At 42.0% G+C, this 15,471-nt stretch overlaps 1 protein-coding gene across 1 annotated transcript in view; it reads left to right on the top strand.

The window, feature by feature from the left end:
* Positions 1-15,267, top strand: part of STXBP3 (syntaxin binding protein 3) — a 110,417-nt gene extending 95,150 nt beyond the window's left edge. Inside the window, exons 17-18 of the mRNA XM_089688699.1 lie at positions 4,502-4,650; positions 14,478-15,267. Coding sequence (XP_089544825.1) covers positions 4,502-4,650; positions 14,478-14,572 — 244 coding nt within the window. The 3' untranslated portion in view covers positions 14,573-15,267. The remainder of the gene's footprint in view (positions 1-4,501; positions 4,651-14,477) is intronic.
* The last annotated feature ends 204 nt before the right edge of the window (positions 15,268-15,471 follow it).

The following is a 15,471-nucleotide window of genomic DNA, read 5'->3' as shown; positions in this document are numbered from 1 at the left end:
TAACTCTTTCCAAAAAAAATGGGTTTAAACACCGTTCATTTATAGTTTATCAAGATGGGGGGAAATTGCTTTTTTACATAGGGCTAGGCAGCTTTGGATGACTTTTTTTTCCCTTAATAAATTAAATCATTTAAAAACTGCTTATCGTATTTAATCAGGTTATCTTTGTGTAATAAATTATTCAGATTATCAAACACATTTTACTAAGTGTAACAAATATGAAAAAAAAGGAAGGGGGCAGACACTTTTTTACAGCACTGTATGTGCAGAATTTTGTGGTTAAAGGCTTGCTCTGGTGAGCCTGCTTGCAAAAGGTGTCTTTTATGCATGCCTTTCAATGGAGAATGAAAGATTTTTGGTTTTAGATTCAATAGTGAATGCCTGTTTGGTGAATCCCTTGCTAAATGTATTAAGGAAACTATTGAGTGGAAGTATTTTTACCTCACAAAAAACATCCTAGGCCTGCTATTACTATGACCACTACCTCTTTGAACTAAAAGGGGTCCTTTCTCTAAATCCAAACTGGGTCTATCATTTTGTTACAAGGTTTGGACCCCAAAACCCTCCATACTACCTAGAAGCTCTGGAGGAACATCTGTTGGCAACTGGGCCAGTCTAGATCAGAAACTTCATGGACCTCCTGGGTCCATTCTATTATTTCCAGTGGCTACAAAATAGAATTTCAATCTCTACCTCCTCTTCACTTCAAAGACGGGCAGATTTGTGGGCACCCCTGATTCAGCTTTAGGCACCAGGAGTTCCTGCAGAGGAAACGTTCAAAGGGATTTACTCAAACCTATTCAGTCTCAAAACTGAATTAGAGGCATTCATCCCATTTTGGGCCTAAAATCCCTAAATGGATATCTGCAAGTTATGTAGAGTCCACAAGATCTGTCATTGCTTCTTTTTGATCAAGGGACTTTCTGACATCAGTGCACATCAAAAATGCCCATCTTCACCTTCCCCCACAAACCTTCTGTGCTTTGCCATAAGTGACAGTTTGTCACACTAATATTCGGGCATTCCTGTGCATCAAGAGTCCTCACAAAAGTGCTTGCTCCTCTCATGGTGCTACTCAGATTTCAGGGCATCCAAGTCACAGGATACCTGTATGACCATCAGCTGAAGGCTTCATCAGACACGGTCCTGTTTGTCAACACAAAAAAAAAAAATTAGAATTTTGAATTCTTCAAAACTTTCTGATGGATGATCAACTTGCCTTCCCGTTGCCCGTATTTGGGCCTGATCCTGAACATGGCCCAGGCAAACCTTTTACCTTCCTCAGAAATGCATTGCTTCTCTGAGATCAACCTTCAAACTCTGATTGCTCAAGCATCCCTTGATTTGTTTGTGCATGAGGATTCTCAGCCTAAAGGATAGGGGCATTGCTGACTTTGTCATTCCTACGCTACTCCAAGGTGAGAAAATCTCTTAAAGTCTACCATTGCCAAAGCATGTCTCAACCCTTGGGAATATTCTTTTCCATGCATCCTGGCTTTCCTCTAGTCTAGCTTAACCCAGAATCTGGCTCTTAGAGCTCAAGGCAATTGTTTCTGCCCTATCCATTCTATTCCAGAAACCTTTACCTTCTCACTCTGCCTTTATACAAGGAGTTGCTTATTTTAATCCCCCACTCTGACCTCTGTTCCAAAACATTGTCTGGAGTACTTAGTCTTAGTCTTCAACATGGCAGACATATTCCAGTAGCCTGGAGTTCAGAGGTTTGTCTGCAGTGGGGATGCCAGATGTTGATCTCTTGGCATCCATATTCTGTAAAAAAAAAAAAAACTAGACCCATTTGTGTCCTGAACCAGGGATACTTGGGCATTAGCGGTGGATGCCTAGTGACTCCTTGGGATCAGTTTTGCCTGACTTATGTCTTCACTGCACCTACTTCCCTTCCTATTGGCAGGATAAAGATGGATAATTCTAATTGCATGAAGAAGAATGTGGTATGCATACATCTTAAATCTTGTGGCAGATAAGTCGTGGACTCTTCCAGTTTGGCAAAATTTGCTGTTGCAGGGTCCAGTCTTCCATCCTGCTTTGTGGCTACTGGCTTTGATGGCATGGCTGTTGAAGCCCAAGTCCTGAGGGATAGAGGCTCATAAGCTTCATCCCCGACAGTATATTAAGTGCATTTTAGCTTTTTTTTCTGATCTGGTGTGGAGATGTTTCTGGCCTTAAGTACCACCAAGGAATAAGCATTGGCTGTTCTGTTTCAGAAATATATTGTCTCATTCCTTAGTAAAAGCCTTTTGTGCAGGATGTAAAATGGTTTAATGCAAAAAAAAGTAAAATAAAAACTGTGTGCAGCTTCCTCCGCAGACTCACCCCCCCCCCTCCCCCCACCACCACCACCCCACCAATACTTACCCAAGCCTGATCCCGATCCAGTGATGTGCACAAGAGTAGTGGCTCCCCTCAGGGTCTGTCTCCTCATTGGCTGAGACACTGCAGAAGCTCCCGCTGCTGTCAATCACAGCCAGTGAGGAGTGGACCAGACTGAGAAAAGGAGGATCAGGGCTGCTCTGCACAAAACCGTTGCACGGAGAAAGTAAGTATGATGTGTGTGTTGTATAAAGAAAAATGAAGCCTTTAAAACCATTTCACTTGGTTTTGTTTGTTTTGCAGATTTTGAACCTCTTCTCGTGCGTAAGGCTGTCTTTTGGTTGCCATTTCTTCTGTTCACAGGGTCTCAAAGTTGGCTACAATTTTTCTGCAGGAAAACTTTCCTGGCTCTTCACCAGGATAAAGTGATTTTGAGACCTTGAGGCTCATTCATGCCTAAAGTGGTTTGTTTGTTCCACCTGAATGAGGAAATTGCATTGGCGACTTTTTGTCCTAAGCATCCTGAGGAGATGGTGTGTCTGTCTTTGGATGATAATAGGGTTTGTCTGAAGCTTTGTTACAACAGTCTGATTGCCTGTTTGTTCTGCCTGAAGGTCCTTGCAAGGGTAAGGCTGCTTCTTGATTCACTAGTTTTAGGTGGATTCTTTCACTCATTTCTCAGGCCCATGGTATCAAGGGCAAGGTTAATCCTGTCATATTTGAGACCAATTACACTAGGAGTGTCAGTGCTTTCTGGATGGTTCAATATCAAGTTTCTGTTCCAAGTTTTTAGGGCTGGTACCTGGTCTTCTAGTCACTTGTTTTCTAGGTTCCAGCTAGATAATGTTCATGCCGCTGCAGATGCCAGTTTTGTGAGGTTTTTTTTCAGGTGGCTTTGTAGTGGATTTTTTCCCTGTTCTGTTTTTTGGTTCAAGGTGTATTTAGTATTGTTGCTGTGTTGCCCACTCCTCATGTTCATTGCTTTTGGGATATCCTATCAGGAGAGACTTCAGGAACTTCACCTGGTCAATCAACATTGACATTTGGCTAGCATTAGTAAATAGATAGGAAAGTATTTAATATTTACTTGTGTTAAACTTTTTTTTTTTCTACATTTCCTCAGTTACTTCCTAGTTTCCATGCCTAGGGAAATGATGTCATACATCAAGGAATCTTCAGGAGGGATTTTGTTAACTAAGCACACCTTCCTTCATGCTTTCCTGCGCTAAGGGCAGATGGATTCTAGAAAGTGAATGCTGTATGAATCATCTGCCTGTACTCAAGATGGCCACAGCCAGAAATGCTAGGGGCTGTTTTTGAAAAGGGATTTCTCAGCAAAATAAAGCATGGAGCCATGTATGGATGGGTGAGTTTGCTTTGAATATTAAAAATTAATTAAATAGCATTTTTGGTTTGCGGTGCTCAGATGCAGTTTGGTTCTGCTTTAATATGTACAGTCTGGGGAAAAAAGAAGGAAAAGTGGAGACATGATTGAAACCTTTAAATACATCAAAAGGGGGCAGTATTTTCAACATGGAACCAAGAACCGGGCAATATGACCTCAAACTAGCCGTTGGAAAGTTCAAAACTAATCTTGGAAAGTACTCTTAACAAAAAAGTAGTTGCTTGGAGTAGACATCCAGCAAAAGCAGCAAGTCAGTCAACCGTAAGTAGATTCAAAGATGTATGGGACAACATACTGTAGATCTATACTCAGACAAAAAAATGAGACAGACTGGATGGACCATTCTTTTTTTTTTTTTTTTTTTTTTTTTTTTTTTTTTTTTTTTTCCCCTCCTGCCATCGCTCTTTGTTTCTATCTTAAGTCCTCTGTGTTGTGATAGACAATTGGGAAATTAGGATTTTTGGTTTACCTGTAAAATCCTTTTCCTAGGAGTATATCACAGGACACAGAGGTCCCTCCCATCTTGTCTGTTCCTCATTGCTTGCTATAAAGCTAAGGCTTAGTTGAGCTAGAAGGGGTTATGCCCGGGCGGAGATTCTTGCCCTTTTTTTTTTGGCCAGTGTTCATTCACCTGAAGGTGTCGGCATAACCGAAGTAGGCATGAACATCCTCGATGTCCTGTGATACACTTCAAGAAAATAATTTTACAAGTAAAACAAAAATCTTAACCCATTTTCTCTATCAATCATTACTGTTTTTGTTTAGTGCCCGACAGAAACACAATACAATAGGTCGTGAAGATCGGAAAACCGCATCCAAGCTGATCGTTTTTGTAATTGGAGGGATCACATACTCTGAAATTCGTTGTGCCTATGAAGTGACAAATGCCAACAAGTTTGTCCAGGTTATAATTGGTAAGTTATAAACCTTCAATTGTTAGTATGTGTTGCAACTTTTACAGAAACCGTAAAGAAGACAAGCTCTCCATAACTGCAGGTGGTGGGTAACTCTTTACATCGGTCTTTTTTCCTTAAACATGCTAATATATCAGGTCAACTGCCCCATATCTAAATTTTTGTTAAAGCTATTGTAAACCTGAAGTCTGAACAAAGCACATATTTTTATAGTGTTTACTTGCTTCTCTCCAGAGCAGAAGTTTCATTTCTCTCTGCTGACTAGTTCCTCTGTTATCAATCACTACTGACAAGTTTTCCTGACACCAAGAGGGAAAAAGGTAACAAGAGGAGGGACCTCTAGCACTCGGCCTGTGACTAACTGCCTCCGCTCTGTTCCTGTGTGTTGTGTGAAGTGGGGTGTGCCTTCTCCCTCCAATCAGCTCTCAGAGCTCTTGAACAGTGTGTAACAGCAGCTCCCTGCCCTCTGGAATGTAGACAATCTGAGGCATTTAGTAAGGGGCATCGAGAGTTGTAATTTTTTGTGAAATGTTATTAAATTCCTTCATTTAAAAAAAAATTGTGAAAAAAAAAACAATGTCGCCAGCACAGTACAGCGTCATACACAAATGCTCCTGCGCTTGGGGATGGACTCGATACAGGCTACAACCTCCTCAAGAATGTCCTGGAGCATGCACACCTTGCAACCCACAATGGACTGGGGAAATCCAAATATACTAAATGAGGAAAGTACAAACAGAGGGCGCATGGGTCTAGTGCATTACCATAAAAATGTTTAAGAAATAAAAGTAGTTGTACTCACAAACGACAATAAAGTCAAAGGCAAGGTATAAAAGAACTGCTAGATCAACACCGCGCTAAGTGACAGTCCGCAATTGGGAGTGTAGACATCCAATAGGCTGACTTGTTTCGCGGACTTGCCTCTTCCTCAGAGCCAACTGACCAAATGTCTGCACCCTCTTTTATATGCTCACAACTAGTTGAACCAAAGGTCACATGTGGGCCATTCTGGACACTCCCCAAGACAGGGGGAGGGGTTACAGGGGCAATTGACATACTAAAAGTAAACACAAAGGATATATAGGCAGGAAGGCAAATGTGATGGGTTTGCACTGTCCCTTGATGATCACGTGTCAACAGATAAAGATAGGATCATTCATATGGCCTTCAAACCTGCCTTCACCTTTTATCCACATTTGGGTCAAAGGGAATTTCATCCCAACCTTTTATGACATGGTATTGAAGGATATCAAGAGGATCTGCGAACATAACAAACATCACAGCATTCCAAAAAACTTCTCACATGGTTTCGGGGCCAAGAACCTTGACATCACTATGACCCATATCAGAAACAGAGATGACATCATTTATTATAAGACAAGCTGATAAAGGGGGTGGTCTGGTCATCCAGGACAAAGATGTATATATTTTGGAAGCCTTTTGATTGATAGATTCTGACACCTATGAACAGCTCTGTAGAGACCCCCTACTGGAATACAAAGATTCTTTAAAAGGGTTGTTGGATGAGGCTCTGACCAATAAAATACTATCAAATAATGAATATTTATTCCTGCTCAAACACCCACTGACCCCTTATTTTTACCATTTACCAAAAATTCACAAAGACCTGATTAATCCCCCTGGTAGACCCATCATAGCTGGCATTGATCGCATCACCAGCAATTTGGGATGCTATATTGATTATTTCCTCCAAGAATTAGTCGTGAGTCTACCATCCTATGTCAGAGACTCTGAGCATATGCTGGAGATCTTATCTTCCTCGAAGTGGTGTCCAGAATATAAATAGTTATCCTTAGATGTCACTGCTCTTTACACATCTATCGAACATCAATATGGCATGTTTGCCATTAGAAAATTTTTGGGCAAAAGTGACATGCCTTCCATCCAAGTGGCTTTCCTTTAAAAAAACATCCATTATACCCTCACACGTAATTATTTCTCCTTTCAAGGGAACTTCTACAGACAAATTAGAGGCACGGCTCCTTCATGGGATACTGGGAGGAGGAATCGATATGGAACAACAACCCATATCGGGGCAATCTGGCCCTGTACGCCAGATATATAGACGATATCTTAATCATCTGGCAAGGGTCAGATGATGATCTGGATGGGTTCCTCCCACACTGCCAAAATAACCCCTTTGGAATCGGCTTCACACATGTGGATGCCAACAGTCTGGCATTCCTAGATCTTGAACTACGGACAGACTCGGATGGCAACATCTGCTCCAAAACGCATTTTAAGCCTAGCGCCGGCAACTCTTATTTGCACGCTAGCAGCCATAACCACCCCAAATGGATCCATAATGTCCCTGTTGGACAGTATTACAGGTTGAGGAGAACATGCACCACCAAAGCTGACTTTGAGGAACAGAGCGCCATCTTGAGGATCAAGTTTCTAGAAAAAGGCTATAGTGAGGTCCGCATTGAGGAACCCTACCAGAAGTATTGGGGCCAATATGAAGAGAGTCATCTGCATATACCACACACAGCTGCCAAGTAAGTCACTAAAGACTCCTGATAACAGATTTAATGACCAGGTCAAATTTTCTTCGACATACAGCAAAGCATTCAAAAGCATTGGAAAATCCTGAAGCATGACTCAGTCCTTGGTCAGAGCCTCACCCCAAGAACCGAAATTGTGTTCAGGAAACCTAGGGATCTCAGGAGTCACATATCACCCAGTAGAATTAAGAAGCCTCTTGCTGGTGCCATTAATGCGGTCAATCCTTGGTCCGCCCTGTTTGATCAAAGAGGCAGTTTCAAATGCGGTGTGACCAATTGTGGAACTTGCAAATACATGTGCCACAGAAAGAAAGAGGTGGCTGGCACCAATGGCCGTGCGTATAAGATCAAGCAGTTTATTAACTGTGGCACTTCCTTTGTAATCTATGGGCTCATTTGCCCCTGTGGCCTCCTATATGTTGACAGAGCCATGCGTCCCTTGAGGGTCAAGTTTGGCCAACACAAATTTAACATCATTAATCATAAGGAGAGCATTAAAGGCAAATACAAATATTCTGTACCATGGCACTTTCAGGAGGCACACAATAGTGATCCATCAGGCATAAGTGTCTTTGGAATTTTCTTCCACCACCTGAATCTCCTGTGATTGATTCAATCCCAAAGACTATGCAAGAGAGAGACCTATTGGATCTTTACTCTAGGTTCCCTTGCACCCACCGGGCTCAATGAAAATCTTGAGACACATGATGGGGTCATTCACTGACCCTCTGTCATGCATAGGATCCTTCTGCTGAGCTGTACATGTTTCTTACAATCTCACTCTCACCCCTTTTGTATCCCTCTCCCCACCCCCTATTTTGTGCTAATTCCACCCCCCCCCCTCCCAAAAGTGACCTATATTGGGTACACCATCCATTACAGATGTATGATTTATGTACATTCATTTTCATCCTGCTATTATCAGCAAAGCTAACAATACCCTACATCCTTACACACTAGGTTGCTCACATCACACTTATTGTAACACTGAGATACTTAATAGCAACAAAAATTCAAAAGAAATGCACGTCTAACAAATGGTTCACTGATTTGCATATTTATGAAGGAAATAAGAATTTGATCCCCTATCATTCAGCAGGATTTCTGGCTACCAGATGTCTTTCATACAGGTAACAAGCTGAGATTAGAAGCAGTCTCTTAAAGGTAGTGCTGCTAATCTCATTCTGTCCACAGGAGCAATCAAACAATCAGATTCCAAACTCTCCACCATGGCAAAGACCAAGGAGCTGTGCAAGGATGTCAGGGACAAGATTGTAGACCTACACAAGGCTGGACTGGGCTACCAAACTATTGCCATGCGGCTTGGTGAGAAGGTGACAGCAGTTGGTGCAATCATTCGCAAATGGAAGAAACACAAAATAATTTGTCAGTCTCCCTAGGTCTGGTGCACTATGCCAGATCTCACCTCGTGGAGTGTAAGTGATCATGAGAACAGTGAGGAATCATCCCAGAACTACATGTGAGGATCTTGGCCATGATCTCCAGGCAGCTGGGACCACAGTCACCAAGAAAACAATTGGTAACACACTACGCCAGGGGTCCTCAAACTTTTTAAACGGGGCCAGTTCACTGTCCCTCAGACCGTTGGAGGGCCAGACTATAGTTTTAAAAAAAAAAAAAAAACTATGAACAAATGCGGACACAGTACAGGAGATGACCAGAGACTGCGTACATACAACGGCCGTGAGAATACTGGGCTGGCCGCTCCATAAGATGCACAGACATTTCCCCCCCAAGTGTGTCTTATGGAGCGAAATAGTGCCCCATCATTGGTATCAGTGGGAGGAATCGTGCCCCATCATTGATGTCAGTGGGAAGAATCGTGTCCCATCATTGGTGTCAGTGGGAAGAATCGTGTCCCATCATTGGTGTCAGTGGGAAGAATCGTGCCCCAACATTGGTGTCAGTGGGAAGAAACGTTCCCCATCATTGGTGTCAGTGGGAGGAATCGTGCCCCATCATTGGTGTCAGTGGGAAGAATCGTGCCCCATCATTGGTGTCAGTGGGAGAAATAGTACCCCATCATTGGTGTCAGTTCAAGGAATAGTGCCCCATCATTAGTGTCAGTGGGGGGAGGAATATTGCCCCATTATTGGTTTCAGTAAGGGGAGGAATAGTGCCCCATCATTGGTGTCAGTGTGGGGGGGGGGGGAATAGTGCCCCGTCAGTGGGGGAAGGGGATAGTGTCCCAACATTGGTGTCAGTGGGAGGAATAGTGTGTCACCGGTGTCATTGGGAGGAATAGTACGTCATTGGTGTCAGTGGGAGGAATAGTGTCCCATCATTGGTGTCAGTGGGAAGAATAGTGCCCCATCTTTGGTGTCAGGGGGAGGAATAGTACGTCATTGTGTCAGTGGAGGGGAATAGTGCCCCGTCATTGGTGTCAGTGGGGGGGATAGTGTCCCAACATTGGTGTCAGTGGGAGAAGGAATAGTGCCCCATCATTGGTGTCAGTGGGGGGGAGGAATAGTGCCCCATCATTGGAGTCAGTGGGGGGTGGAATAGTGCCCCATCGTTGGTGTCAGTGCGGGGTGGAATAGTGCCCATCGTTGGTGTCAGTGGGGGGAGGTATAGTGCCCCATCATTGGTATCAGTGACACCAATCATGGGGCACTATTTCTCCCAATGACACGTAACTTGCTGACCCCTGCTCCAGCCTAGGTGCTACTGCAGCCAGCATACCTGGTTGCAGCAGCACCATCAGCACGGCACACTTACCTGTCCGCTGTCGTCCTTCACTCTGGTCTCACTCGATGTTTGCGGGACCGCTCGGCTCCGCCTCCTCGCAGGTGATTGGTCGCCTGTGTGCCTTTCCTGAGCTACAGTTCTGGCGCCCAATCACTGGTGAGGAGGCGGAGCCGAGCGGCAGGAGTGAGGGAGTGGCCGGAGTGAATGAAGGAGCAGCGCTTCCTCGACTGGATCGTCGTGGGACCGGAGCCAGGTAAGGTACAGCAGCCCCCTGCACACCACTGTACTTGGTGTCCCTTCCTGTCCCCGGATAAATGGCCTCGGCGGGCCGCATGTGGCCCGCGGGCCGTAGTTTGAGGACCCCTGCACTACGCCAACAAGGATGGAAATCCTGTAGTGCCAACAAGGTTCCTCTGCTCAAGAAAGCACATGTCCAGGCCCGTCTGAAGTTTGCCACTGAACATCTGAATGATGCAGAGGAGGACTGATTGATGCCAAAGAGCTCGATTTTGGTCTCATCTGACCAAAACACTTTCAACTCAACTTGCCGTGTTTGGTGGAGGAGGAATGCTGCCTATGACCCCAAGAACACCATCCCAACTGTCAAACATGGTGGAGGAAACATTCTGCTTTGGGGGTGTTTTTCTGCTAAGGGGACAGGACAACTGCACCGCATCAAAGGGACGATGGACGGGGCAATGTACCTTCAAATTTTGGGTGAGAACCTTCTTCCCTCAGCCAGGGAATTGAAAATGGGTCGTGGATGGCTGTTCCAGCATGACAATGACCCAAAACACACCGGCCAAGGCAACAAAGAAGTGGTTCATGCAAAAGCACATTAAGGTCCTGGAGTGGCCTAGCCAGTCTCCAGACCTTAATCATGTTTTCTGAAGGGGATTAAATATTTCCCTCATGATCATGCAAATCAGTGCATAATTTGTTAGACATGCACTTCTTTTGAATTTGTTGTTGCTATTCTGTCTCTCAGTGTTACAATACACCTAAACTAATTATTTTGTGAGTGGGCAAACATTCAAAACCAGCAGAGGATCAAATACTTATTTCCGTCACTGTAACACACACACACACTTACACTAATAAAGCTCACAATCCTTCTAATAGCTTTTATTTCCATACACACAAATGCATTGGGAACACTACACATTCTATTCCAAATCAAAACATGAAGAAAAATATATCAAATTTGTGTTGTTCCTCTAGAAAAAATTGAAGAAAGGTGAATATTAGACTGTTCAAAAAATAGCAGTGTTTGTATTCTTCTTTACAAACTCAAACATTCACTATATAAACTGAAAAATGTTTGAAGATTTTGCTTTCCTTTGAATCACTTAATTAATATTTAGTTGTATAAGCACTTAATTAATATTTAGTTGTATAAGCACTTAATTAATATTTAGTTGTATAAGCACTGTTTCTGGGAACTGCTGTACATCTGTGTTGCATGGAGTCAAGCAACTTCTGGCACCTGTGAACAGGTATTCCAGCCCAGGATGATTGGACTACATTCCACAGTTCTTCTCTATTTCTTGGTTTTGCCTCATAAACTGCATTTTTGATGTCACCCCACAAGTTTTCTATTGGATTAAGATCCGGGAATTGGGCTGACCACTCCATAACATCAATCTTGTTGGTCTGGAACCAAGATGTTGCACGTTTACTGGTGTGTTTGGGGTTATTGTCTTGTTGGAACACCCATTTCAAGGGCATTTCCTCTTCAGCATAAGGCAGCATGACCTCTTCAAGTATTCTGATGTATTCAAACTGATCCATGATCCCTGGTACGCGATAACTAGGCCCAACACCGTAGTATGAGAAACATCCCCATATCATGATGCTTGCGCAACCATGCTTCACTATCTTCACAGGGTACTGTGGCTTGAATTCAGTGTTTGGGGGTCGTCTGACAAACTATCTCCGGCCACTAGACCCAAAAAGAACAATCTTACTTTCATCAGTCCACAAAATGTTGCGCCATTTCTCATTAGGCCAGTCAATGTGCTCTTTGGCAAATTGTAACCTCTTCAGCACATGTCTTATTTTCAACAGTGGGACTTTGCGGGGGCTTCTTGCAGTTAGCTTGGCTTCACATAGTCCTCTTCTAATTGTAACAGTACTCACAGGTAACTTTAGACCTTCTTTGATCTTCCTGGAGCTGATTGTTGGCTGAGTCTTTGCCATTTTGGCTATTCTTCTATCCATTCGAATGGTAGTTTTTCGCTTTGTTCCACGTCTTTCAGGTTTTGGTTGCCATTTTAAAGCATTTGCGATCATTTTAGCTGAGCAGCCTATCATTTTCTGCACTTCTTTATATGTTTTCCCCTATCCAATCAACTTTTTAATCAAGGTTCGCTGTTCTGAACAATGTCTGGATCAACCCATTTTCCTCAGAATTTCAGAGAGAAATGCACTGTAACCAGCATGTACAGCATTTGCTGCCTTCCTTCCTTAAATAAGGGCAATAATTGCCACCTGTTTTTCAAAGAATCAAGAACCTCACTAATTACTCCACACTGCTATTATTTTGAACATGCCCCTTTCAATTAGTGATTCAATTACACAGAATCAGCAGCATGCATATCATGACTGTTGGGTCTGTTGGATTTCTATTACTCTACTACACTTGCTAGTAAATTATTTGCCATGTAGAAATATTATTTCTACCAAAAACAGTGATTGATCAGGTTAATGATGTCTGACTGCTATTATTTTGAACACAACTGTATATACACACAGAAGTGAGTACACCCCTCACATTTTTGTAAATATTTTATTCTATCTTTTCATGTAACAACACTAAAGAGATGATACTTTGCTACAGTGTAAAGTAGTGAGTGTACAGCTTGTATAACAATGTACGTTTGCTGTCCCCTCAAAATAACTCAACACACAGACATTAATGTCTAAACCGCTGGCAACAAAAGTGAGTACACCCCTGAAAAATGTTCAAATTGAGTCCAAAGTGTCAATATTTTTTGTGGCCACCATTATTTTCCAGCACTGCCTTAACCCTCTTGGGCATGGAGTTCACCAGAGCTTTACAGGTTGCCACTGGAGTCCTCTTCCACTCCTCGATGATGACATCACAGAGCTGGTGGATGTTAGAGACCTTGCTCTCTTCCACCTTCCGTTTGAGGATGCCCAACAGATGCTCAATAGGGTTTAGGTCTGGAAGCATGCTATGGGTACAAACAAAGTAATGCACACACATGTGGTATCGCCATGAACGCCATTAGTATTACAACTTTTTTGGGGGGTATTTTTTTTTTGTTTTTTTTGTTTTGTAGTGGGTCATGGTAATTGAAAGAAATTATATAATTTTTTTTTTTTTTTTTTTGCTAGTATGAGTCGGTTTAATAATTAAAAAAAAAAAAAAAGAGGGAGATGACTATTACCATTTATCACTAAATTCCCAATGGGGGTTATTTACTAAAACTGGAGAGTACAAAATCTAGTGCAGCTGTGCACAGAAACAAATCAATTTTCAGTTTTTTTTGCCAAAGCTTAATTGAACAAGCTGAAGTTAGCTGATTGGCTCAACGCTTGCCAGTTACGCAGGCTTACCGTTTCAACTGGCACATCCAAAAAATTATCCAACGGTTTGGCTGGCTGGTCACAGAGGCAGTGAGAGACTTGTGAAGTAAAACAAGAAGAAGCGCACCAACCATGCGCATTACCTCAGTAACCAAATTTAGTTAGTAAAAGAATGGTACTCACAAACTGCGAATAAAAACAGGCATGTAAGTCCTCCCAGGGACTTCAAAGGCAAGAGGCCAGCGCGAATCCCATCATGGGGGTGGACACTCAGTACAGCTGACGCGTTTCGAAGGTCATGCCTTCTTCCTCAGAGCTTCTTCTTGTTTTACTTCACAGTTCTGTTCGGGCTTCCCCAGCCTTGGTTTGGAGCTGCACGACCTTGTATGCCCCGGTGGTTGTTTTGTTGGGATATGATCTACTCACCACCAGCCTGGGTCCCGGAGCGCAGGAGAAATTGCATTTAGTCCAATGAGAGACTTGTACCATAGTTTGTCACCGTTCCACAAGTGTAAGCCATTTTCAAAGCGTGACATGTTGGGTATCTATTTACTTGCTGTAACGTCATCTTTCATATTTTACAAACAATTGGGGTATAGATTGTGTTTGTTTTTCATTCATTAAACTGTATTTTTTTCCCCCAAAAAATGTGTTTGAAAAACCACTGTGCAAATACCATGTGACATAAAAAATTGCAACGATCGCCATTTCATTCTATAGCGTGTTTCATTTTCTAGCAAAAAATACTGATTTAAACACTTATAACCCCTAAATATTATATATTTATTTTTAGCAAACTGCCAGAATGTGCTTGGTCTGCAAGTGGTTAGAAATGGTTTTTATACCAGGCTTTCCATCTTGTGCTTGTTTTTATAGAGTTAATAACATGGTCTTCATATGATTGCAGCACTATACCACTTCTTTCTGCACCTAGACAGTGGACAGTTGGGGGAGGGATGGTGCTGTGTTTTTTTTGTTTTTTCCCCTTCATGCTTCTAACAGTAATTCAAGCTTGTGTTTTTTGCTTTTTTTTATCTGTAGGATCTACTCATATCATCACTCCCAAGAAAATGTTGGATGATATTAAGGATCTCAAAAAATCTCGAATTCCTAAAGAAAACTTCACTATAGAGTGAATGTGTAATACTCTGTTAATGCATGTACTCTGATTACATTTTGCAAAGCATATCTGCACCTTGTGTTTTATGCTTGGTTTTTTTGTTTCTTTGTTTTTTTTCTTTAAAGAACAAAGTGTGTGTTTTCATGTGTCGGTAAACTGGATTTTGTGGCATAGAAACAGTCACCCAAAATAACTTTGCCTTCAAAAACAAATGTTGCCTTATTAAAACTAACACAATCACTGAAGTTCTCGGAAACGCACTGAAGTATAAGCCTGTACAGCTCAAAAGTAAAAAAAGTTTAAAAGTTTTAATGTATTGAAATATGCTTAAAGTATATACTGTATATGTAATTCTACTCTAATTAAGGTATACTGTAGAATATCAGTTTCCTATGATATACTTGTGTGTTTCGATAACTGAAACAGCATGGGACTTTAACATGTTGTGAATAGTATCTATCTACAGATCCATAGTCCTCCATATATCCACAGCTCTCTGCTACATGGTTACCTTTTAATTTTTTTAAGCCAGCTGTGAAATTGTTTTGATTCTTTTCATTTTTAGTTTCCTTTTTTTTTTATCATTTCACATGTCTTCACGCACAGAAGATGAAAAGGGAACACAGTTGTTTTTAGTAAGCAGAACTTTTTTCGAGGGACACACATTAGAAAATTACATTATAAAATAAAGTAATTTTATATTTGCCCAGGTCTTGGTGGATTTATTGATTGCCCATGTCTTAGTGGATTTATTTATTGTCCCATATTTTGCACAGGTATACACGTGCACATTTATAGAAATAGAAAACAAATGGTTTCAATTGCAGTTGGTACATACAGTTGTGTGAAAGTCTACCCTGTGGAAAATGATGACTTTTTCAATGTATTTAACCAGACAAATATTAGATCTAACAT

Source organism: Staurois parvus, unplaced genomic scaffold (genome assembly GCF_062004578.1).
Source record: "Staurois parvus isolate SC_StPar_1 unplaced genomic scaffold, SC_StPar_1.0 ptg000450l, whole genome shotgun sequence".
In the NCBI taxonomy this organism is placed as follows: domain Eukaryota; kingdom Metazoa; phylum Chordata; class Amphibia; order Anura; family Ranidae; genus Staurois; species Staurois parvus.
The sequence above is the reverse complement of the archived record's forward strand: the minus strand, read 5'-3'. Positions and strand labels throughout refer to the sequence as shown.